Below are 27,570 nucleotides of genomic sequence, written 5' to 3'. Positions count from 1 at the left end.
TATAATTTGCTCCCAAACTTTTACTGAAAATGTTTCAAGAAAATCTAGATTCAAAAGAAAGCAATTCTGATGCTAGCCCTACATTCTATAATCTCTTATTTTATATTAATAAGAAATCTTGAAAAGATACATTCGAGTTAAATAAAATATTTCTAATTAAGGCTGAAGTGTTAACTAGCTTTTACATGTCTGATTGCCATAACCGAAAAGTTAAAAAGCTTTACCAAAAGAGTACAAATATTACTGATTCAGAAGGCAAATGATTTTGGTTTTAAAAGAGGGAACAAATAAACAGTAAAAAAGCAAATATCCAAGGAACACCAAGTAAGAATACCAACATAAGTCACTGTGTTTTTTTGGAATAAAGCATTCTTTCTAGTAATACTGTGTTTTCAAAGAGTGTTTTCTTGGGGGGGTAGTCAAGACACAATAGGTTAAAAAAATAATAACCATTCCACTTTCCATGTTTCCTAAAACACTGTAGTGCTATATAAGACCACTTTCATTGACGATGCAAATGTTCTCTATCTGTGCCATTCAAAAGCTACATGTAACTACTGAAGAAAAGAAATTCCTAAATTTTACTAAATTTCTAGCCAAAAGGAACTATTGGTTACCATACTGGATGACATAATTACAGACTGCATATATTTAAGTATAAAGTTTTTAAATCACAGAAAAAAAAAATTTAAGGTCAAACATTCAGTTCCATTGCCTTTAAAACTGTATGTTAATTTATTTAAATTGATAGGCTAAATAGGTCTTGCCATATAACAACATAAAAAATATTTTAAACATGAGTACACAAAGAACAGCAAGTTACATTTTGTGCACAAACTGACATTTTTAGCATTTAAGACTCTCCCTGTCCCTACCTCGTCCTGGAAATAATATTATTAAAGACTAACCAGAGAACCAGAGCACTTACTTCAGTGACTGCAAACTTAACACCAGCCTCCCACCCCAAAACTTTATGATTTAACCCAAGAGACAAATACAATTTTGTATTATCTTTGCATAAAAAGGGTAGATTATTTTTTTAAAAATAAAAAACCACCTCCCCAGAAAACCTTTGTATAACTTTCTAAAATTTACAAAATCAAACTATTAATCAATAATTAACTCTGAGGTAAGTCTATAAGAAAATAACACTATCATGCATTTAGCATTCTTTAAAAATTTATAGCAAAGATTCTCATATACCATATAACTTTACTTAAATGCTAGATATTAAAATTATCTTATTGTACAGTGGAGTATCTCACCAGCCAATGAAACCTGTTAAATACATCTATTTTTATATCTCATTCGCTTGATTAATGAGCAACTTCCAGAAATATCTGATAACTAAACAGCAAAAGAACTTATTTCTGTGTAACCAAACAGGAGTAAAATTGAAGACCACCATGAGCAGTTTCAAGCAGAAATGGGAGAAACAGAATTCGCTCAGAACTTTCATTGAGAATTTATCAACACTTCTGGAAACAATCCATATTATTTAATATAAATACTTATAATTAATAGCTTTTTTTTTTATCTCTGTAAACCTCCATTTTTAAAAATAATCAGAATTCTTAAAATTTTAAACTTATTAGAATACAAATGACATCAGAAGTATTCTTACCTTTGTTTGACTTTGATGGTTTATTCTTGATAGATTTAAGTGAACTTCTTGATTTATCCTCTCTATCTTTAATAAGTTTCTGAACATCATCCAAAGACAGCTTTTGCAGAACAACTACAGGTTTAGCTCCTTTATTTAGATCTTCAACTAATCCCATTTTTTCTACCTTGTCTTTCTGTTCTCCTTTCAATTCCATTTTTTTTGTCTCCTGAGTAATATTGCCATCTTTATCCCTCTTGATTTTTGGAATGACAAAATTTTTCAATGCACCAGACCTGCCCCCCAACAAATAACTTGGAAATTCTGCCTTATTGTCAGGATGTGCTTTATTACTGTCTACTTTACTCTTGTTACCCTCTGTCCTTTTGTCATCTTTACTATTTGGTGACTTAAAACTAGGCTTATCAGGTCTTGATTTATTAGAATCTCCTTGTTTAACACGAGGACTGTCAGGTCTTGATTTTTGTTCTCCGGAAGACAGTCTTTCCCTTGAGTCCCCTGATTCATGCCTATGTTTTCTTTCTAGTTTATCAGTTTTTGAAACATCTGATTTAATACCATGTTCATTTCTACTAGAGGATCTCAATGTTTCTGGTCTTCGAACTCTAGACTGATCCCCCCGATGTCGCTCTGATTCACCTTTGTCATCTGATTTTTGTTTATTATCATGGTCACGTCTTAGTGACTCAGAAACAGATCGCCCATCAGGTCTCTGCTTTAAGGCTTCAGCTCTTTCTGATTTTAATCGAGGTGAATCAGATTTAATATCCTGTTTATGTTTAGACACTTCAGGTTTTTTCTCTGCTGATGGCTTTCCAGAATCCCTCCTATTTTCATGTCTGTGTTTTGGTGTTTCAGGTCGACTTTCATTTTTTTGCTTTGGAGTTTCAGGCCGGCTCTCACCTTTTTGCTTTGGAGTTTCAGGTCGCCCGTCACTCTTCTGTTTCGGGGTTTCAGGACGTCCATCACCCTTCTGTTTTGGGGTTTCAGGACGCCCGTCACTCTTCTGTTTTGGAGTTTCAGGGCGGCTTTCACCCTTTTGCTTTGGGGTTTCAGGTCTTGATTTTGTTGTTTCTAACTTGCTATTATTTTGTTTATTATCATTTGGTTTTGTGTCAGATGGTCGATTTTCATTCTGTTTAGGCTCGACTACGGTGTTCTCATTTTGTTTGGATTCAGTTGTTCTGCTCTCACTCTGTTTAAGTTCTTCTGTTTGGGTTTCATTTTTAGTTTCTGACTTATTTTCATTTGATTTTGTCTCTCCCAATCGGTTTTCATTTGGTTTGGATTCTGACAATCTACTTTCATTTTGTTTCATTTCACTTTTTGAAAGCTCAGCATCAGACTTTTTTTTAGGTGTCTCAGGATGGTTTTCTGGTGTAGATTTAAGACTGCCAATAATATCTTCCTGAAGAACAGAAATAGGTGCATCATTACATTGTTTGGCTTCTTCAGGCTTTTTTATGGAGTCTGAATCCTGAGTAATAGAAGCCTGAGAGTCCACTCTTCCTGCCTGATGAAGATCAATGCTAACCATTAATGCTGGCCTTGACCCATTTCCCGTAGAACCCGTCTCCTGAGAAGCTGGTCTATTACCTCCTGTAGCACCCCCAGCCTCCTGTGGGTAAGAATCTTGTTTTCTTTTTTTCAAAGGCTTATCTGAAATTCAAAGATAAATATTCAGTATCAGTAATAGACATATATTCTTGATTATTAAAAATCATAAGGACTTTGACCATCTTTTTAAAATCATAATTTTTAAAATGTAGCTAATGCAAATACATATATATAACAGTAAGCAAGAATTACATAATGATTTTAAAACCAAGGTGTGAGGAAATATTTATGTTTGCTGGAACCCAGTGAATATTAGTGATTATAAAGAATTTTACAGTATATTTTTTGAAAATATAATTAAGTCTAAGAATATAAAATTAAGAAACTTCTAACACATCAAATAACAATATGTTTATGTTTGCATTTGTTAAAGAAAACCGATATTCTTTATACAAGAATCAGAAAATTTGAAATACAAATCATACTACTAAAGATAAAGCATATGAGGGTAGTAAGGAAAACAGATAATTTAAGTATTGTTCATAAATCTTTGATCCAGAATTCAAATTCTTCAACGTGTTAACAGCACAAATGGAGTTTAAAAGCTAACACACAATATTAGAAAGAATAAATTTAAAAATAAGGAATCATATATATCAAAAATATAAACCAGAAGCATATAAGAACTTATAAACTTCCATAAAGAAAACCTGCTTCCATTCCTACACACAAACTTTTAGGGATCTATATACCAGCCTCAGAAAGAAATAGTTAGTTACCCTAAAGCATCAGCATGCATGCATATACACCAATACCCACACACACACACACACACACACACACACCTGCCACTGCAATAAAATGTTAAGATATTTTTAACAGCTATATATTTCTATACATTATTCCACTTCTAACTCAGATGTTTCTGGGTTGTTTTCTGTAAATTCAATTTCTAATTCATGGGGATAGTTACTTTAGAGCACACCTTCAGGTTTTGTCTGCTTTTACTTACTTGTTGACTTCACTATGCTTTAAAAGTAATTTCTAGTCATTTTTAACAGAGAACTTCTACATTCTCTTATATTATTGTGATTTACCATTTAAGGAAAATAGTACCACAAAGTGAAAAGTAAAACTGACAACTTTTTAAAAGAACAATCCCTTATTGTTAAGGAACCCAATTCTGATAAAAAAATGTTTTAAATGGTAATGCTTCTTTTATACAACAATGTTCTATCAATTTGTTATCAAAGTGAAGTAGCAGTTCATTCCAGTTAAAAACATAATGAAATGCAATTAAAATTTACTGTGTAAACAGATTAAGTTTTTTGATAAATCAAAGTTATTCTGCTCTGTTAACCAGAAGTCAAATCTATCATTACATGTGATGCTCAATTTGCAAAATGCCATAATAATAATAATAATAATAATAATAATAATGGCCAGAGCCATGGCGCAGTAGGTTAATCCTCTGCCTGCGGTGCCAACATCCCATTTGGGCACCAGTTCTAGTCCGGGATACTCCTTTTCCAATCCAGCCCTCAGCTATGGCCTGGGAAAGCAGTAGAGGATAGCCCAAGTGCTTGGGCTCCTGCACCCATTTGGGAGACAGGGAAGAAGCTCCTGACTCCTGGCTTCGGATCAGCATAGCTCCGGGCCGTTGTGGCCATCTGGGGAGTGAACCAATGGAAGGAAGACTTTTCTCTCTGTCTCTTTTTCTCACTGTCTGTAACTCTACCTCTCAAATAAATAAAAACAAAATCTTTAAAATAATAATAATAAAGTCTGCTATCATTAGATTGTTTTCTCTAATAAAACACAGTAAGAATTGATAGAATGTTTTCCGCATCAAAATCTAAGAATAAAGCAAGGAGAATACTAAATTTATGCTTACAGAATCCTTTTTTTAAAAATACATTTTGTATTTATCTTTTATTACTTATTTGAGAGGCAAAGAGCAAGAGAGGGAGAGGGAGAGAGGGAGGTGGTGGGAGAGAAGAAGAGGGGAAGGGGGGGGAGAGACGGACAGAGCGGGAGAGAGAGAATAAGATGAACACAGAAAGAGAGAGTTCCTATCCTCTGGATCACTCCCCAAACGTCCACAGTGGGCAGGAATACAATCCAGGTCTCCCAAGGGGGTGGCAAGATTCCAATTACTTGGACCATCATCACCATCTCCCAGGGTCTGCACTGGTGGGAAGTTGGAATCAGCAGTCAGAGCTGGGAATAGAATCCAGGCACTCTGATGTGGGAGGTAGGTACCTTAATTCCTACACTAAATGTCTGCTCACAGGATTCGCTTTTTGATTATGCCACATAAAATAAACTTTATATTTTTCCAGAGGGCACACTAAATAATTACTATTTCCTAGATAGATTTTTTATTATTATTTCTTAGAAGTTCATGACAAGAATCTAAAAATTCATATAGTAAAACCTTTCAATGAATAAATTTCAGGCACTTGAAGATTTCTCTTAAGAAACTCATGGTTCATCTGCTTTTCAGGAAAACATTAACATACTTTAGAAGGCTGATATTTAAAGGGTTACAAAATACTTAAGTTTATAGATAATTAACCTCTTCCTAATTTACCTTTTGTCATTAAAAAGGAAAATTCACAATTTCAGAGAAATCATGATGTTTAATTTATTCTTGAACAATGGATCCCATTATTATTTGTAAAAAGTATATGAAAGCATTTTTACATAAGTAACATATTAAAATGAAAAAGATAATTTTTTCACTTAATTAAAAATTACTAAACACAAAGTTTCAGTATTTTCAGCTCCTGGAGAGTACTTCATCTCTTCTGTAAAACCTGGAAAATTTTCATAATTTGTGTTGGAATTCTTGGATACATTAAGAGCATGCACATTCTTATTCACCTGATCAGGTTCAGTTCCACCACAAATTTACTCTGAAGGGGGCTTGAACCTGTATAGGTCATTTCTGTCCATTCACTTTTGTTACCAAGTGTTCATTACATCTAATCTTCATCTAATCATGGCATGCCATTTCTAAGAAGAATAATTATAGTATTTGGGACACTGATTACGTTTAAGCCCTCTTTAGCATTGGGAACCATAAGATTAACTATTAGAATGTATGTATTCGTGAAGAAAACAGATGCAAAAGGACATCATAATTTCAAAACCAACAATTCTTGTCATCTAGATATTGATATTCTGAAAATAAGATATGCCCTTACAGAAATTCTGAACTCTGTTATGCTTACAAAAAACAAAATCACTATCGCTTACTTATAGCTACTACAAGTAATGACTGAAAGCACCTACAGTAGAAAGCAAAACAGTTATACACATGATAGCCAATTATGCAAAATGAAAACAGCTATTAAACCACGGCACAGAGTAAATGAATAATTGCTCCATTCCTGCCCCAAACCCCAATCTCTTATTCCAAATTACAGTGGATAACACAGATTGAGTATTAGTTATCAAAACAATTGGGACTGAAATGTTTCAGATATCAGAGTTTTTGAGATTTTGGAATATTTGCACAGACCTTCCTGGCTGAGCACCCCTAACACAAAAAGCTCTGAAACCTGAAAATTTGAGTCTTACTTCAGCTCTCAAAAAGCTTTCGATTTCAGATTTTCTGAACAGAGATGTTCTATGAAGGCTCCAGTGCAAGAATATTAAACATTATAAAAACTATTGGTGAAGCTGGGTCATTCATTATACTTACTAACATGGAAAGTGGACCTTGGGAAAAGATGAAATAGGCAAAGATGGACAAAGGAAGCCCTTCTTTGACAAAAGAAAGCAGGAATTTTCAGCAAAGAAGGAGATATTAATGTCTATGACAGGTCATCCCAGAAGCAAACATGAATAGTCTTTTAACATTAATTGATATAATGACAGATGTTAAAAGTATGAGCAAAATGATCATGAAAAGGTCCTTTTGGGATACCATAAAATATTGGGTTACAGATTCACCATATCAGTGTATATACAAAACTGTCCAAAGGGATAACAGGATAAAGGGACATAAATATCCAGCAATCAGGAAAGTGCTACCTATGAGTGGAACAGGGAACACAGCAGGAACTACCACAGCTTAGGCAAAACATTCCTTAGGACTACTTTACTCCTTTTCTTGAATTCCACAATTAACAGCTATGTTTCTTGAGTTGTATTATCTTATTTATATGATAGAGCTTTTTGATTTCTGGTTATTTAAAGAATAGTTCTCTAACAGCAAATGAATAATTGACAAAATTGAAATCTAAAGGAGAGTAAACAGTAAAACCCTATAGGTCAGACAAGTAGTCTTTGTTTCTTATAACCCATAACACAATAGTTGTTTAAAAAAGTTCTAACTACATTAAATATCACTTTTACAATTTAGCCCTAAGAAGTAAAAACTGATAACTGTGAATTCATCATGAATTAATTTCAAGGAAGAATTTCATCTGTGAAGGGCTGACTCCAAAACTACCACTTCAGACAAATTTTACTTTTACCTATGACCTCACCTGCAACTCCTAATCTTTCCAAAATCTTAGGTAACTTCTTAAATAAAAAATACTATCCCATCACACAACACAGAAACTAAATGCAAAATGGCATTTTAAAGGTGTTAGGTGGCACTTAATTCCAAGTTTTCAAATACATCCATGAAATAACAGGCATATGTCTTTGAGAAAACAAGTTTAAAATGACAACGGTAATATGACATCAGCAAAATCTACTTTTATCATTATAGCACCAGATAACTATATCCACCAAAACTGTAAGTCAATTTTGCTCAACTTTTCATTTATCTCTGTTATAGCCACATTATCATAGATTACAGAGTGAACTGTTTAGATGATTGAAAGTAAAATATGCATTATAAACTTCTGTAAACACGGTGTATAGTATGTTAATTTTGCTTTATTTACCTATAGAAGTTAGTAGTACAAAATAAGTTTGGTAATGCATTTAGATCTATTTACTATTCTTTTTTTCTTTTTTAAAAAAAAAAGATTTATTTATTTATTTATTTGAAAGGAGAGATCTTCCATCCGCTGGTTCACTCTCCAGATGGCTGCAATGGTCAGGGCTGGGCCAGGCCAAAGCCAGGAGCCAGGAGCTTCATACAAGTCTCCCACGTGGGTGGTAGGGGCCCATACACTTGGACCATCTTCTGCTGCTTTTCCCAGGCAGGGATCTGGGAGCAGTGAGCTGGATCAGAAGCGGAGCAACCAAGACAGCAACTGACGCCCATGTGGGATGTGGGCATTGCAGGCAGTGGCTTTACCCAAAGCCACACCACAACACAAACTCCTGCCCTTTCTCTTTTTTCCAAAGTAAAAATTTTGATTTCAACAAATATCATACAATAGAAATTCAAGAAAGTTAAAAAAATTCAGCATTTCCTCTATTGTTTGTATGAACAACTAAAAATCATTTTAAAATCATACTTCTAAAGGAGACAAATTTTCCATAATACAGTATATCTGGGTTAGGCAATCACAATTTCATGTATTTCTTGCAAATTTTCATAGGATTCAGGAATTTTGGATGGATTAATACTAAAAAAAGCTAAATAAGATTGCTCTCTTCACTTGACAAGGACATACCTCTATAAGCATTAGAGAAAGACATATATAGGTTACTTTAAAAAGTCCGTGGAAAACTGAATTAAAAATAGATTCATTTTGGAGCAAAAGAAAAATGAAATCCATGCATTTTTTGATAATTTGTATTGTATACAAACTTCTGAAGACCCACCATATTGCATGAATTTCAAACTTTTTATTTGAACTAAATTAATTTATTTTTAATTCCATTTTCCACAAACATTTTGAAGTATTCTGTACTTTGGAACTTCCACACTGCAAGTACAAACCAAAGACAAAAGGAACAGACACAATATCAAAGACCTATTAGCTAATAAAAATCCTAATTGTCTAGCAAGTAAAATGAAGACTCTCAGCAATTTCTTTATTTGTACCTATTTATGACTCTCATTTTTATAAACATTATTTTCGATAAATGCTAAAAAGAGCCATCATAATAAGGGACATAATACAAATCTTCAGCATGTTTCTTAACATAGGATCACAATTATCTACTATAATGATCCTGTCATATAATAAATGATACACAGAAATGAGCTCTACTCAACATTATTAAGTTCTGTTCAATAATTACCAAGAAATAAAGTATAAGAATTATAAATCAATCTAGGATGTTTTAATCATAAAATTAAATCACAAAGTGTGTTTTTTGCTTGGATGATCAAATGTACATATACACCTGTAAAGACATCAAATTCATAAAACGCTAATTTCAATCACGATTCATCAGTTTCTCATATTCAAGGGATTATATACATAGTGTATGTCAAATAATCAAGAATTTACTAGGAATTATTTTTATTTGATTATAAAGCCCAAAGAGGCACATAAATTCATCGATTAGGTATGTCTTAAAAAATTCTAGCTTAATATCCTAATCAGGTAAAAGGGATCTAAGTTTTGCTATTTAGTATAAACTTAAAACTCCTTTGGTAATTTACTTTTTTCCCTTCTTCCTGTAATTTATTAAACAAAACCAAACCTAAAATCAAAAACAAAGTGGAAAAAACACACACACTGTGCTAATACAGGATTATAAACCAACATAAGGATGTATATATACTTTTCTTAAAGGTACCTGCTTTAAAATAATTCTGTAACAGTTAACCCTTGCCAGAAAACAAGTTTAAGATGCAAAACTATATTAACTTTATTTTGCATATAATTCATTTTAAAATGCATGCAATGCTATGTTCACTTTAGCAGAAAAGCACAAATAAGTAAAATCACTTTATACATAACAGATGAGACCTGCTGTAGAGAAATACCAAATCTCAGATAAAGTGAAGCGTACTAGTAATTCAAATATATGAGTCTTCAAAAAGTTCAATGGTAAATGTTTATAATTAAGAAATACTCTCAAATTTTAAAACAAACACTTTTTTCTAAAGATTTATTTATTTATTTGTAAGAGTTACAGAGAGAGAGGGAGAGTTGGAGAGATCTTCCAAGTACTGGTTTACTCTCTAGATGGTGACAGGCAGGGCTGGACCAGGCCAAAGCCAGGAACCAAAAGCTTCATCTGGGTTTTCCACATGGGTGGCAGGGGCCCAAACATTCAGGCCATATTATACTACTTTTCTCATGCCATTAGCAGGGTGCTAGATTAGAAGTGGAACAGCTGAGACACCAACCAGCAATGCAGGCTGCCATTGTACCTGTTATGCTTCAGTGTCGGCCCCCAAGCTTGCCTTTAAATTCTGCTTTGAACTTTTTGAAGAACCATTGCATTTGAGAAGACAAAAACATTACAAACATGAGAAAAAAAGAGCAACTAAAAAAATATTTTACCACTATAATTATATATTTGCCCAGATGATGACATTAGAGATTATTTTACCTTTATCTTGAACTTCTTTTGAAAAGCGCTCTCTTTCAATAGCCGATTCTCTCTCTATTCGCTCAATTTCAGCCAATGCATCCAATTCCACTTCATCATATATAGGTCCCTGTTGTGATACCTGTTGCTGATTCTGTACCACAGAAGTCTGGGGTTGTTTTGTAGCAACTGAAGTGTTCTGTTGTAAAACAGGCACTTGATTTGCTGGAAGGAATGCTGTTTGTTCTTGCTGCGACAAACATTGAGCAGCATTTAGCGGGCGATTTACATCCTGTGGAGTAATGGGTGTTTTTGAAGTCTGTCCTGGGTACTGCACATTAAAAGGAATATCATTTTCTGAAACATTGCTATTTTCCATACCAGAAAGCATATCTTCTTGCTGGTCCATGTCTGAAGACCTTACACGAGACAGTCTTAATGTAAGTTTAGTAGAATCCTTGGATGGAGAACTAATTATATCATACATTGCAGCTTTCTCACTCTGGTCTTTTTCATCCTTGCCTAATTTCATTTTCTTCTGCTTCTTTTGTTTTCTTTCTGGAGAATCTAGCAAGATGTCTGGTGGAACATCTCGAGGTGATGAACAGGGTAGAGGCTGAGATTGTAGAATTAAAGGTGGTCTTGATCCTAGAAAAAGAATTCGACAGCAGTGAACACTTCTGCTGGTTTTACCTATTCTTTTAGCATGATAGATTCTTAAAAAAAAAAAATAAGTGACAATATGGTAATGCTAGAATTAATACTAAGTTATCTAATAGAAGATACTTATTAAATAGAAGATGAAAAGAAAGCCTAAAGACTTGTCCTGCACAGTTGTTTAGCTTGCTGGTGGAAGATCTAGGTTAGAATAGGAGTATTCTCTCAGACCAGTATTATTTTTAACATTGCGTATGTGAAATGTAAATGGTCAGCTTTAAAAGGGCTAATGAGTTCATTGTTTCTAAAGATGATATAACTCAAGCTACTAAATATCTAGGAAAACTGATAATATCCTATCTAAAAGTAACAATAGGCAAACCTTTGTCAAACTGCACAAGAAATTACTTCCAGTGTCTGCAGTGACATATTACTTACATGATAAGAAGCAGTAGAAAATGAGTTGGGAGTCCTTCACTTCAAATGTCACGATAAAGATTTACACCTTTATGTGAGTCTTTTATTTCTCCTACCACTTAACATCAGGCACATAACTGCCTTCAGCTTGCTAATTCTCCTTCTCTTAGAAACATATCCAACTCCAGAAAATTCCAAGGCTCAAAAATTATTTTTGAGCCCAGATCCCATTAAATTAACTATGTTAAATTGCTATGTTATACAGTAAAGTAAAAAAATTGAACAATCCAATAGAAAAATTCTCCTAGTTATCAACCTATTAAGGGATGAAAAAAAGGCATGATATGCTTCAGAAATAAAAGTAAACTGTATCTGAATAATGTGAAATCCCTAAGAAATTAGTTACTGTGGTGCAGTGGATTAAACTTTCATTTACAATACTAGCATCTCATATTAGATTCTGATTCAAGTCTCAGCTGCTGTGCTCTGAATCGAGTTTCCTGCTAACACACCTGGGAAGGCAGCAGAAGATTGGGAACTGCCACTCATGAGAGAGACCAGAATGGAGTTCCTGTTTCCTGGCTTTGGACTGCCCCTGTCCTGGCTGTTGCGGCCATTTGGGGAGTGAATCAGAGAATGGAAGATCTCTTTCTTTCTCTCCCTCTCTCTGTTACTTTGCATTTAAAATAAATAAATAAATCTCTAAAAAATTACTCAAGATAAAAGTGCTTTAAAGAAAGAACTTACATCTAGACCTGCTTTAAATTAAGATTATGATGTGCAGTGCATTTATACATAAAATTTTTCCATGATATATAAATCTGACAAGCAATGTTAATATATTTTAAATGCTGTATGTGAAATATCAGTTGTTTTTTTTTTTTTTTTTTTTTTTTTGACAGGCAGAGTGGATAGTGAGAGAGAGAGACAGAAAGGTCTTCCTTTTTGCCGTTGGTTCAACCTCCAATGGCCGCCACGGCTGGTGCGCTTTGGCCGGCGCACCGCGCTGATCCGAAGGCAGGAGTCAGGTGCTTCTCCTGGTCTCCCATGCGGGTGCAGGGCCCAAGCACTTGGGCCATCCTCCACTGCCTTCCCGGGCCAGAGCAGAGAGCTGGCCTGGAAGAGGGGCAACCGGGACAGAATCCGGCGCCCCGACTGGGACTAGAACCAGGTGTGCCAGCGCTGCTAGGTGGAGGATTAGCCTATTGAGCCGCAGCGCCGGCCGAAATATCAGTCTTAAGAGAGCCTATCTAATGAGCAAAAGGTGTGATACTAGATGCCATGAGACTCATTTACTATAAATGTTAACTTCAAATTAGATCAATCACGAGAACGTGAGTGAGCTAAATCAGACATCAAAATGACATTTTTGGCCTGTTTTGTGTCAGAGCTCTATAAGGTTTTTACGTAAATTCACTTAATTAATTAATTCACTTCCAACAACATTCTTGAGGATTTTCATCTATCACCACTTTGCAGAAAAGGTATATGAAGCTTACAGAGGTGAAGAAATCTGCCCAAAGTATGTAGCTAGCAAACTTGAAAAACTTAAACCAGATTTGTGTAAATGTAAATTTGTGTAAATTTCTGTAAATAACCTGTACACCACTATGTCCTCCTATTTAAAGTTTATGTTTTGGGGCCAGTGTTGCAGACAGCAGGTTAAGCTGGTGCCTGCAATGCTGGCATCCCATATCAGTGCTAGTTCAAGTCCCAACTGCTTCACTTCCAATCTAGCTCGCCAATGCGCCTGGAAAAGCAGTGGAGGATGGACCAAGCACTTGGCCCCTGCGACTCATATCAGAGAAGCAGCTCAAGTTCCTGGATCCTGGTTTTTGACTGGCCCAACCCCAGCTGTTATGGCACTTTGGGGAATGAACCAGTAGATGGGAAATTTCTCTCTGTAACTCTACTTTTCAAAAAAGTTAAATAAAGTAAATAAAGTTCATATTTCAAATTATATGAGGAAATCTTCAAAAAGTTTTTGAAAGATATGCTTGATAAAATAATCGTGCATGGATGTCAAAAATGTTTTGTATCAAAATAAATTTATACTTCAATCCTATTTTTCCATGAACTTTTTGAGATACTCTTATGTGTGCGTACATCTTAAAGTTTTTTTTTTTTTTTTGAAAGGCAGAATGTTAGTGAGACCTTGCATCCACTGGTTTACTCCCCCAAATGCCTGCAACAGCTGAGGTTGGCCACGTTAACGTCAGGAGCCAGGACTCCATCTGGTTCTGTCGAGTGGGCAGGGACTCAAGAACTTGAGCATCAACTGCTGCCTCTTTAGGCATGTTAACAGGAAGCTGGATTGAAAGCAGAGTGGTTAGACTTCAATCAGGCATTATGAAAACGGATGTAGGCATCCCAAGTGGTGGCTAATCTACTGTGCCACAAGCCCTACCCTCTTGTCTACATTTAAAGCTCCCATCTGCCATCTCTACCATGGCAGGTTGAAGCTGGGAGACAGGAATACAATCCAAGTTTCCCACATGGGTTGCAGGAATCCAATTACTTGTGCCACCCTCACTGTCTCCCAATGTCTGTAAGAGCAAAAAGGCAGAAGTCAAGAGCCAGAGTCATGCATCAAACCCAGGCATTCCAATGAGATGTGGGCATCTTAACTGTTGGGATAAATTTCTACCTGCTTTTTAAAAATTATATTTATTCATTTATTTATTTGATAGGCAGAGATAAAAGATATATTTAATTTAGAGCAAGCATCAATTTCTGGGGGCTGGCGCTGTGGTGTAGCGGGTAAAGCCACTGCCTGCAGTGCCGGCATCCCATATGGGTGCCGGTTCCAGTCCCGGCTGCTCTACTTCTGATTCAGCTCTCTGCTGTGGCCTGGGAAAGCAGTACAAGATGGCCCAGGTCCTTAGGCCCCTATACCCGCCTGGGAGACCTGGAAGAAGCTCCTGCCTCCTGGCTTCAGATCAGCGCAGCTCCGCCCATTGAGGCCAATTGGGGAGTGAACCAGTGGATGGAAGACCTCTCTCTCTTTCTGTGTAACTCTTTCAAATAAATAAATCTTAAAAAAAAAAAAACCACTTCAACTTCCTATAATTCACCTAAAAATCAATGACTGTCAGGGCATGCACTCATCAAGGCTAGTTTGAAAGCAACCACAAAGAAGTTAAGGCTTCTGCTGTATAACTTATTCATTTGATTGACTACTCTAAAATTTTCTGTTTCTAAATAAGACTAACTGCTCATCCACATACCTACCTACCTACCTACCTACTTACCTATCTGATCTTTAGAGTCAGAAGAGAAATAGACTGGTTCTCCATCAACTTTTTTTTTTTCTTAAAGATTTGTTTATTTGAAAGAGAATTAGAGAGAGGCAGAGACAGAGAGAGAGAAATCTTCCATCCGCTGGTTTACTCCCTATATGGCTGCAACAGCCAAAGCTGTGCTGATCTGAAGCCAGGAGCTAGAAGCTTCTTCCAGGTCTCCTATGTGAGTGCAGGGGCCCAAGGACTTGGGCCATCCTCCACTGCTTTCCCAGGCCATAGCAGAGAGCTAGATCGGAAGTAGAGAAGCTGGGACTTGAACTGGCACCCATATGGGATGCTGACATTGCAGGCGCTGGCTTCACTTGCTACGCCACAGCACCAGCCCTGATCAATCACCTCTTATTATTCCTCCCTAGCAGTTTAAATAATACATGTGGGATAAGCATCCAACTTTGATGGCTAATCTACAAAACCAGAGTTATCCCAGAAGCTATTCTCTCTAATAAGCCAAGTTTTTATCCCTGAACATTCACAAAAATCATAGAATTAAAACGGTTCATAAAAAAGTTCAACTTCCGGCCGGCGCCGCGGCTCACTAGGCTAATCCTCCGCCTAGCGGCGCCGGCACACCGGGTTCTAGTCCCGGTCGGGGCGCCGGATTCTGTCCCGGTTGCTCCTCTTCCAGGCCAGCCCTCTGCTGTGGCCAGGGAGTGCAGTGGAGGATGGCCCAGGTGCTTGGGCCCTGCACCCCATGGGAGACCAGGAAAAGCACCTGGCTCCTGGCTCCTGCCATTGGATCAGCGTGGTGCGCCAGCCGCAGCGCGCCGGCCGCGGCGGCCATTGGAGGGTGAACCAACGGCAAAAGGAAGACCTTTCTCTCTGTCTCTCTCTCTCTCACTGTCCACTCTGCCTGTCAAAAAAAAAAAAAAAAAAAAAAAAAAAGTTCAACTTCCATCTCAGGAAGAATGTCCTTGGTCAAATAGTTAGAGTACAGTTTATGAAAACATATCTTTACCAGATGAGGCAAAACCAGTCCATGCTTTAGTTGAATAGAATCAGAAATTATCATGGATCAAAAAATCTATCAGATATGTTGTAACTAATTATAAGCAATTTTTAAAAAGCAGAATAAAGTATTCTCTTCCAAAATTCAGGCTCTAATTTCAAATATTTTAAAAAACAACGCAAATAGGACTTAATTTCACAATATTGTGAATCAGTTATAGAGAGAAGACCATGCAAATTTCTTTGGAATTTAATAAATAACACTCAATGCACATAATACAAAATAGGGTAAGTTCTTAGAAAAAATTAGATTAGGGGAGGATCCATGGAAGTTCACTCATTTAATTTAGAACTGAAAGAACAGATAGGATTTTTTTTTTTTAAGGTTTTATTTATTTGAGAAGTAGAGTTACTGAGAGAGGTAGAGCAGAGAGAGCGAGAAGTCTTCCATTCACTGGTTCACTCCCCAGATGGTTGCAATGTCTGGAGCTAAGACGACCTGAAGTCAGGAGCCAGGGTCTTCTTTCAGGTCTCCCATGTGGGTGCAGGGGTCCAAGTACCTGGGCCATCTTCCAGTGCTTTCTCAGGCCATAGCAGAGAGCTGGATTCAAAGAAATGCAGCCGGGATACGAACAGAGCCCATATGGGATTCTAGTGCTGCAGGCAGAGGTTTAGCCCACTATTCCACAGTGCCGGCCCCAAACAGGGTTTTTATAAGTAGAGATAAAGCAGATGTGAGAGATTTAGAAAAATAACAGAATTTCCTGGACTTGATAAATTATCACAGAGTTAAGAGACCACTTTATAACAATTTCAAAATTTTAATTCAAGTTGATTCAGAGATACAAAAGCATTGAGAGACAGAAATGGCAGAAAAAACAGTGAGAACAATTTTGAAAATGAATTTGATGGGTTGGTATTTTGGTGCAGCAGGTTAAGCTGCTGCCTGTGATGCTGGCATCCCATATGAGGACAGGTTAGAGTCCCGGCTACTCCAGTTCTGATCCAGCTCTTTGATGATGTGCCTGGGAAAGCAGTGGAGGATGGGCTAAGTACATGGGCCCCCGTCACCCATGTGCGAGACCCTGATGGAGTTCAGGTTCCTGGCTTAGGCCTGACCCATCCCTGGTCCCTGCGGTCATTTAGGGAGTGAACCAGCAGATGGAAGATCTCTATCTGCCTTTCTAATAATAAAACAAAGCTTTAAAACAAAAGAAAATGAATTTGAAATATTAGCTAGGAATGAAGAAACTCTGGAAATGAAAAACTACAACGAGAGACAAGACTGAGTCAAAGATAGATGCAGGAGAGGCTAGTTGGCATTTATGATGAGGTGGGTTAAACTGCTGGTTGCAACACTACCATCCAATATCACAGTGCTGGTTTGAGTTCTGGCTGCTGTACTTCTCATTCAGATCCATTTTTTAAAAAAGATTTATTTATTTGAAAAGCAGAGTTACAAAGAGGCAGAGAAAGAGGGGGGGAGGGGGGAGAGGGGAGGGGGAGGGAGAGGGAGAGGGGGGAGGGGGGAGGGAGAGGGGGAGGGAGAGGGGGAGGTGGGAGGGAGAGGGGGAGGGAGAGAGGGGAGGGGGAGGGGGGAGGGGAGAGGGGAGAGGGAGAGGGAGAGGGAGAGGGAGAGGGAGAGGTCTTCCATCCACTGGTTTACTCCCTAGATGGTCGCAACAGCCAAAGCTGTGCTGATCTGAAGCCAGGAGCTAGAAGCTTCTTCCAGGTCTCCCATGTGGGTGCAGGGGCCCAAGGACTTGGGCCAATTTCCACTGCTTTCCCAGGCCACTGCAGAGAGCTGGATGGGAACTGGAGCAGCTGGGTCTCAAACCAGCACCCATATGGGATGCCGACACTGCAGGTGGCAGCTTTACCCGCTAAGCCACAGTGCTGGTCCCTCAGCTCCGTTCTAGTATACCTGGGAAGTCAGTGGAAAATGGCCCAAGTAGTTGGGCTCCTACTACCCATGTCAGAGACTAGGACGGAATTCCTAGGCCCTGGCTTCGGCCTGGCCCAGACCTGGCTATTTGGGGAGTGAACCAGCACATGAAGATGGACTTTTCTCTCTGTTGCTCTGCTTTTCAAATAAACAAAGATTAGTCCTGTTCACAAAAGATATCAATGCTGTCATCAAAATCAAGTAAAGTAGCCAAGGAAAAAAGTAAAACAGGCAATAAATTTTTTTTAAAGTGGTAAGGAAGACCAATCAAAATTTTCAACTGTTTAACAGAGATTAAGAAGGTTGTGGTTTGAAAAGACCACTGGCTTTAGATTTATCAATGACAGCAATAGTGGATATACCTAAGAACACTATCAACAGTTTAATGGGATTTAAAGGAAGGGAAGATGAATAAATAAACAGAAGATTTAAACCTCTGTTCTAGATGTGTTAAGTATACATTTATTTTTTTCTACAATGTACAACAATAGAGAGTAACTTTTTGGTATCTGCTATAAGAAGTTTGAGCTTCTGAATTGAAGTGTGAAACACCCTAAAAGAAATTTTGTTACAGTAATACCTTTAGGAGTTCCATCGCTTCCAGCAGGGGAGCACACGGGCTGTGGAGATCTCAAGGGAAAAGATGTCGCATTCCTTATTGTTGAAGAATCTCCATCCTGAGAATAGAGTATAAAATTTGTATCTTGAATGATAAGAGAGGCTTTATAGAAATCTTAAAGAGAACCAATAAAAGACATAAATTACTGACAGGTAAAGTGTTGAAATTCAAAAGCATAATTCTTCTGCACTTTCCTGTCTTCTTCTTGGTATATCTTAGAAGAACTGAAACTGTATCCAAAAGAACCAACAGCCTAAGCATGGCAATGAATAAGAAAATTGTATTACTAGTACGCTCCATTTTCTTTTGCTATTTTCTATCAAAGGAGCTGTGAACACCCTATGAGGTTTATAAGTATTTTGAGGGCAGAATCCATTGTCATCTTTCTTATTTTTATATACATGCAGTTTACATAAAAATACAACCAAATCCAAAGCAAGGGAATGTCCAGTATATGGAATATTTTAATAACATTAAGGCACATTAAATTTCAGGGAAAAAGCATTGTACAAGTTTTAGAGGCAAAAAGAGCCAAGTACTAATAAAAAAAAAAGCACATTATTTAAAAGAATATTTTGGTGTGACAGTATTAACTTAAAACTGAAATTACATTTCATTAAAAACAGATCTCTAGACCATGGGTTGGCAAACTTTCTGTAAAAGGATAGATAGGAAAAATTTTATGTTTTATGGGCCATAAACAGGATCTATCATATAAAAATCTTTGATTTTTAGTTGTTTTTTTTTGTTAAAGAACTCCTTGAAAATGTTAAAATCATTCTTAGTTTGTGGATCATGTCAATGGCCACAGTTTATCAGTCTTGCTTTAGACTAAGTCTATCGTTACAGGAACCATGCTGTTCATAGATTTAAATTCTCAGTATTTAGTATAATATTTGACATATAGTAAATATCCTTTAAATTGTAGAATGAAAATACTTGGTTAAGGGACAATTACTTTATTACCTTATTGATAACAATACATTACATACTTCACTACTTAGCCTGTGCACCATGTGTAGGTAGTCGTCACTTGAGCCATGTCTAGGATTATCAGCATGATGATTAGCTGAATTGCCAGACAACGGACCAGAAACTTTATTATCATGTATGTTTCTCAAACCACCTGCAACAATGGGACTTGATACCGATGCTGAAATTAATAAGAATTTAAAAAAAAGTTTATAAACGGTTAAAGTTTTTACAGAATAGTCATTCATAAGAAATATATTAAGCATATAGAAATTACAGAGAATAACATAATACTCATATACTGCCAACTCATTTTGATCAAACTTAACACTGTGCCAGTCGTCATGAAGATTTATTTTTGAAAATAAAAAAATTAAGGATATAGTTTATGCTCTCCCTATATCTGTATATTCCTCTCTTCTGCCCTCTTCTACTTACTCCCTAGAGGCAACTATTTTTGATTACAGAGTATACTTTACCTTTGCATACTTTTGTACCTTTGCTATAAATGAGCAATTCCCAAATAATACATAGCAATGTTTTGTACATTTTAACTTTATAATTTTATCTACTTTGTACTCATACTAGTTTTAAATTTATTTTAAATAATATATATCTACTCAGTAATATATTCCCCATTCTGATGTTGGACATTTAGATTGTTTAAAATATTGCTGTCATAAATAATGCTGCGATGTATATACTTTTTACAAATTTTTGTGAGCTCTAGGCACCAATTCCTAGGAGTAAAAGTGCTGGATATGCTCTTTTTAAAGTTTTATTAAAAATACTAAATAACTTTCCAAATTACTTATGTTCATTTGTATTCCTCAGCAGTACATGAGCATTCTCATGGCTCTACTTCTTTGCCTATAATTTTGTCATTCTGAGGGTGGAAAATGTCTTTGATAGTCATTTTAATTTGCATTTCCTTGATTACTAGTGAAGCCAAGCATTTTTTCATGTATACTGACTATTCACATTCTTCCCTTAACAAAGTCATAAAAAGTTTTCTAGATTTCCTTTTAAAAGTCTTACAGTTTTACTTTTTGCTATGTAAAATTTATTTTTAAGTGTAATAGACTAGGACCCAAGTTTACTATTTTTCATATGGATAACTGAGCACTATCAATTAAAGAAATCATTCTTTATTCTATTACAATATAATGCTATATGTTTCAAGTTTCCATTTGTTCATGGCTATGTACTTAGGCTCTTCATTATGTGTTACTTTCTTCCATATCTGTAACAATACCACAATAAATACTGATTTCTGTTAGATTATCTTTCTGTACCTCACCCTTATCAAAATTGTCTGGTCTATTCTTAGACTATTATACCTCCATATGAATTTTTAGAAACAGTTTAAATTTCAACAAGCTCTGCTTGGGATTTTTTAAAATACAGTATTGAATTTATAGATTTGGGGACAAATCTATGACCATCACAAAGATGCTGTAAGTCTGTATTTTCTTAAGTTTACTTCTTTCAAAAGTTTTAATTATATATATATTGAAAATGCTTATCTTCCTTATTGCCTAGAATGCCCACTGCATGCTGAATAAAAGCAGCAATTACAGGCATTCATGTCATGATCTGAACGGCATGTTTCTATTCCTCACTAGATAAAGCCTTTCTTAGGGTAAGGCTGTACCAATCTATTCTCATTTTGTTAAAAGTTTTAAAAAGTACTTTTGTTCCTATAAGGAAGCTCACAGGACCTTTACCTCTTCCATCTGAATTATATGAATTGTCCATTAATCAGTCTATGAATTTCTGATATACATCCAATTTTATCATATAGATTGCTAAAACTACTATTTTGGTCCCTAACACTTATTTAGAAATTTTGTTCCCATGTTTATATATGATGGCTGGGTCTACAATTTTTCATGTTTTTCCTTATCTCACCTGATACTGGTTTCCAGATTATTGCACAATTTTGTAAAATGAGTTGAGAGAGTGCTGATGTTTTTCATTATTCTGGAATTGTTTAAGATTAGAATATATCTTCATCAAATGTTTGGTAGAACTTGTTAAAACTGTATGATAGGGTAGGGTATTGGGAGCAGCAGTTAAGATACCACTTGGGACACACTGCATCCCATGTCAGAGTGCCTGGGTTCAAGTCCTGGTTTCACTTCTGATTCCAGGTTCTTGCTAATGTGCACCCTGGGAGATAGTAGGTGATGACTCAAGTAGTGAGGTCCCTGATACCTGGTACAAGACCTGGATTGGGTTCTAGGATCCTGGCTTCTGCCTGGCTCAGCCTTAACTGTTGGCAGGCATTTGGGGAGTAAACCACCAGATGGAAGATATCTCTCTCTCTGCTGTTTGAACAAAAACAAAATAAAACTGGTATGTTTTATCTCTTCCCTACTTCTAAGAAAGGCAGATTTTAACTTGAGTGAAGTATATGAATTTTAAATTAAGACAGACAATGTCAAACTCCTCTCCAAAACAGTAATACCAATTAATACTCCTATGGAGACTACAAAATGTCTAAAAATTTAACACAAAATTTCATTCAATTTAATTGTATCTCTTAGTGAGCCAAACTGACCATAATTTCATGCATCTATTAAACCTTTCTGTATCCAATTGCTGCTCTTTTTCAGTAAATTGCCTTTTTACTTCTTTGTCTTTTTGTTATCAGTCTATATATATAGGACCACAGTATATTAAAAATACTTCATATTTATATAATTGTTAGTTCCATATTTATTTGTTTACATATTTTTTACATATTCAAGTTCCCTTCTCTTACATAGAAATTTATAATCTATTTTTCTGAATTCTTGACTCTAGGTTTTTAATCTTCCTAGAAGTAACATCTTCTCACCTCTAAGATTAGCAAACTTTGCCCATATTTTTCTTCTATTAATTTTTGCTCTAAGTGATGCAAGAAACAAACTAAAATTTCAAAAAGGCCTAAAAAATTATCAACATAATTTATTAAATAATCCATTTTCATACACGGATTTAAGGATGTCATCTTTGGAATGACAGAATTCTAATCATCATCATTTTCCAATGACCGAAGTAAAAACTGATGAAATGAGAATCACTGGATGCTAAATCCTTTCATTAAAAGATAAACTGTACTTTCACAATAGTGAGATCATCAGATGGTCATCATCTTAATATTATTAATAATGGGCCCACCTGGCCTTCTTATGTTAGGCAATATAAAGTGCACAGTATTATATATGCAATGCTTTTGCCAAAAAGACAATAATGAAAACTAACAGAAGCTTTAAAGCTAACTTCGAGTTCAAAGAAAATATATGATTTACATGAACAAATTAAACCAAACTAAAAAAAAAACAGTGAAGTATAGAATATGTGATATTCTCAACAAAAGCAACAGATACTCTTCAAAAAAAATTAGTGTCATGCAGGGGAAAAGGCATAGGAATGTTTTAGATTAAAATAACCAAAAGAGGGGGCCGACGCTGTGGTACAGTGGTTAAAGCCCTGGCCTGCAGCACTGGCATCCTAGCTCTTCCACTTTAGATCCAACTTGCTGCTAATGTGCCTGGGAAAGCAATGAAGGATGGCCCAACTCCTTGGGGCCCTACACCCACGTGGGAGACCGGGAAGAAGCTCCTGGCTTCAGATTGGCTGAGGCTGTTGCAGCTGTTTGGGAAGTAAGCCAGCAGACGGAAGACCTCTCTCCCTCTCCCTCTCCCTCTCCCTCTCCCTCTCCCTCTCTCTCCACTCCTCTGTAACTCTTTCAAATAAATAAAAAAAAAATAAAAAATAAAAAAAACAACAAGGGCCTGCGCAGTGGTGCAGCAAGTTAACGCCCTGGCCTGAAGAGCCAGCATCCCATATGGAAGCCGGTTCTAGTCCCGGCTGCTCCTCTTCCGATCCAGCGCTCTGCTATGGCCTGGGAAAGCAGTAGAAGATGGCCCAAGTGCTCGGGCCCCTGCACCACGTGGGAGACCCGGAAGAAGCTCCCGGCTCCTGGCTCCTGGCTTCGGACCGGTGTGGCTCTGGCCGTTGCGGCCAACTGGGGAGTGAAGCATCAGATGGAAGACCTCTTTCTCTCTCTCTCTCTGCCACTCTTTCAAATAAATAAATCTTTAAAAAACAAAAATAACAAAAGAGGCAAAAAACAAGTGCTATGCATGAAAAACTAGATAATACATTGAAAAGAAAAACAACCAAGACATACTTATGACAACTGGTGAAAATTAAACATAGACTGGATATTAAATGAAACTAAGAGCGGTCTGTAATTTTTTTACAGGGGTATTTATATAGTAGAAATCACCTTAGCAGATGTATTTAAAGGAAAATATCATGATACTTACTGGTAAGGGGCTCTCCCTGTGCATGGTTAAAACTTTTTATGATCCTGAAAAAGTTTTAAATGTTATCTTCCTCATACTCTAAACTGCCTTATTTCTATATTGTTTTCTCTCCTACTGACCTATCTATTTGTCCTCAAGTAACTGAGCATTTCCAAGAAATTATTCATTACTGAAAGGTCCTTAAACCACATTTCTCTTGATTTTATGATTTTAAATATTCTTTTGGACAAGCTAAGTTTATTTTGATAAAAAAATCATCATTACAGTATTTATAGAGTAAAAATGTATGTTCTCTTCTACAAATACTCATGTGTACATGGATATTTACATAAGAAACAAATGTGTCCTTTTGACATTTTTCCTGATTCATTACATCTAAAATGTTCCTCACACCTTGTGTATATTAATATTAAGAATCTACACAGGGGGCTGGCGCTGTAGCATAGAGGGTAAAGTCATCGCCTGCGGTGTTGGCATCCCATATGGGCGCCGGTTCCAGTACTGGCTGCTCCACTGATCCAGCTCTCTGCTATGGCCTGGGAAAGCAGTGGAGGATGGCCCAAGTGCTTGGTTCCCTGCACCCACATGGGAGACCTGGAGGAAGCTCCTGGCTCCTGACTTTGGATTGGCACAGCTCCAGTCATTGAGGCCAATTGGGGAGTGAACCATTGGATGGAAGACTTCTTTCTCTCTCTCTCTCTTTCAAATAAATAAAAAAAAAAATCTTTAAAAAAAAAAAAAAGAAAAAAATATACCTCAACATAATATAACTTTTAAAAATGGTATCAACATTATGATAGTGAGAAAAATAGACTGAGAACTAATAATCTAACCCCAGAAATTTCTGCATCTAATCTTATTAATTATACCAAGATCTTTTCATAGTGTATACTTTACAATTCTTTGGTTTAGTGTTTCTATAAGAAAGTCAGATAAAAAACTAATTCTCAATTTCCTAACTAAATAATCAATTATATATTAACCTAACCCAAGGAGCCTTTCACTTTCTAAATCATGAATTCTCATACAATAAATGATCTATTTTAACAATTTAATCTGTATGTTTTTCATTTTTCATTATGTAGCTTGTATATTTTAAAAAAGATTTTTTGACAATTATATAGTATAACACTTTAGTTTGTGTTTTAAAGAGTATAAAAAGAAAAAAAACTAGTTTGGATGGAATTATAGGTAACCACGTATTCCTAGTCAAGTAACAAACAACGTTCTTACCTTGCTGCATCTGTGGATGTGTTGTATAACTTGAAGGATGGGAATATGGCATGTATCCTGCAGGGCTTTGTGGGGCATATGGACTAGGCACTGGGCTATTTTGTTGTGGCATAAATCTGTTCCCAGAGCTTGTCTGTGGTGGCACAAACCGGCTGAAACCCAAAACCCAAATAAAGATTAGGAAATGAAATAAATATGCTGTTTTTTGAAATTTCACTGTCATATAATCCTTGAACTCCATATATCATAAAAATATGTAAACACAAAAATTTTGGATTTAGTGAAATCCAAGTACACATAAAAGTATAAATTTAAAGCACAATCAACATTCACTAAAACATCACTTTTGTATATAACTAATCTAGAACAGTCAACATAAAAATCATTCATAACTCATAATCTAAGAGCTATACTAATGTAAAAGCTGAGGAAACTAATTTAACTTACATATATAAAAATATCAAGCTGTTTATGGTATGTACACCCATGCCCCCTAAAATAAGTTCTATAAGGAGCCAGCATTGTGGCATAGCAGGTTAAGCTGCCACCTGCAATGCTGACATCCCATATGGATGCTGGTTTGGGACCTGGCTGACCCACTTCTGATCCAGCTCCCTGCTAATGTGCCTGGGAAGGCAGCAGAAGATGGCCCAAAGTGCTTGGGTCACTCCACACATGTGGGAGACACGGAAGAAGCTCCAGGTTCCTGGTTTAGTCTGGTCCAGCCCTGTCTGTTATGGACATTTGGAGAGTGAACCAGTGGATGGAAGAGTTCTGTCTCTCCCCCTCTCTCTGTAACTCTGCCTTTCAAATAAATAAAAAATAAATCTTTAACAACAACAGCAAGTTTACGCTATAAATTTTCTTATATATTTTAAACACAATAGTAATTAAATTATTTAAGATGGCATCTACTTCCATTAGTATAGTGGAGTATTTCCATATAAAACATTAAGACAAATGTTCATGTAGATTGCTATTTAAGACCAAGCATGTCAACTCTTTAACTACATATAATTCACCATTATTTAAATGTATACACTTTATAATCACAAGTATATTCACCACAGAAGACATTTAATAAATGAGATACATACTCTTTTTTTTTTTTTTTTTTACCTGGAGGGGCTATGTGAGATAGTGGTTTGTTGATAATTGGAAGATGCAGGACTACTGTGCATGGAATTCTGAGAAAGTTTGTACTGAGACATCATCATTCCTATATGCACAAAAAAACATTAAATGTTATTTTTTTCTAACAGTATATATTTAAGTCAATCATTCTTTCACTAATATTCAAAAGTTCTTTTTTTGACCAATGCTTTCAATTTGAAGAGCAACATACAGATCCTATAAAGTATAAATTTAAAGCACGATCAATATTCACTAAAACATCACTTTTGTATATAACTAATCTAGAACCAGAAATAAATATTATTATTTTTAAATTTTACTTGTTTATTCAATGTTCTATCATCCAGTCTCAGAACTGAAAAGAATTTTTAGAAGTGACTTTATCAAATCCGTTTCCAACACCACACACTTCCAACTATAATAGGTCTATAGGAATTTATTTTAATGTATGGAATACTTTATCACACGTATTTTCCATGTGTGGAAACAAGTTCACAAAGCTGGCTGTTTCACTGTGCTTCAGAGGCCCTAGAAAATACTTCATTTATGGCCTAAAGTTTGAGTTCCTGAAATTTCCATCTGAAAGCCTTTGCAACACAACAGAATGCATTTATTCCTTCTGCAATCACTCCTTGCCACATACGAATGAAAATGTGAGGATAACTTTCAGATTTTCAGATTTTTTCAAGGTAGACATTGTTCCCCATTTGTTAGAAAATGGCATTTTGTTATACAGGCAGTGTAGAAAAATTCAGTTACTTAGATATTTTAAAATCACAGATGAAATCCATGATTAACTAGCCTTCAATTGTCTTATTTCTAGAACTATTCTTAAATTATATCCCTAAATTTCATTTCCTGCTATTGATAGAAAAAATGCCTTTCTCCAGAAATATTCAAAGAGAAGTTACATGTTCACTGGTTAGGAATATTACAGAAGGACTTATAGCTCTAAAGCAGTGGCTGAATGGAATTGGGGTTCAAAATCACCTCAAAGTCTATCACTGGTAGCGTATTTTCTTATATAATCTGAAATTCAACTTATGAGCTTTCTTTTCCAACTCAAATTTAATATAAGTAATTTTGTTCCATAGTTTAATAATTATCATAATTATTGTTGCTGGATTTTTTTTTCTTCAGGGCATGGCGGGGAGTAAGGGGACAATACTTGATGAAAACTTCCTTCCCTCTCCCTGTCCTATCAATTTAACAGTAATCACTGGGACAAGTGACATTCCTAGTTGTAAAGCAATGGCTTTCTAAATAAAAGGAGTACATAAAGTTCAAATAGTCCTTCCCATGAACTCAAAGTTTCAAAGAATTATGAAAAAAGTGATCTATATAATATTTTTTCCATGTGTGAAACTCACATTTACATTTACCAATAAAAAAATCATACTTAAAAATTTTAAGCTGTATATCACCAGGAAAATGCTTTT

General features: G+C 36.0%; 1 protein-coding gene across 1 annotated transcript in view; it reads right to left on the bottom strand.

The window, feature by feature from the left end:
- The window catches only part of NIPBL (NIPBL cohesin loading factor), a gene marked incomplete at its 5' end in the record, with an annotated part of 119,014 nt that extends 92,798 nt beyond the window's left edge, over window positions 1-26,216 (bottom strand). Inside the window, 6 exon segments of the mRNA XM_070056647.1 lie at window positions 1,625-3,283; window positions 10,610-11,236; window positions 18,435-18,531; window positions 19,466-19,626; window positions 24,998-25,149; window positions 26,117-26,216. Coding sequence (XP_069912748.1) covers window positions 1,625-3,283; window positions 10,610-11,236; window positions 18,435-18,531; window positions 19,466-19,626; window positions 24,998-25,149; window positions 26,117-26,216 — 2,796 coding nt within the window.
- Window positions 26,217-27,570: the final 1,354 nt, after the last annotated feature.

This window comes from Oryctolagus cuniculus, chromosome 14, assembly GCF_964237555.1.
Source record: "Oryctolagus cuniculus chromosome 14, mOryCun1.1, whole genome shotgun sequence".
Taxonomy (NCBI): Eukaryota; Metazoa; Chordata; class Mammalia; order Lagomorpha; family Leporidae; genus Oryctolagus; species Oryctolagus cuniculus.
This window is presented reverse-complemented; position numbering and strand designations above follow the sequence as displayed.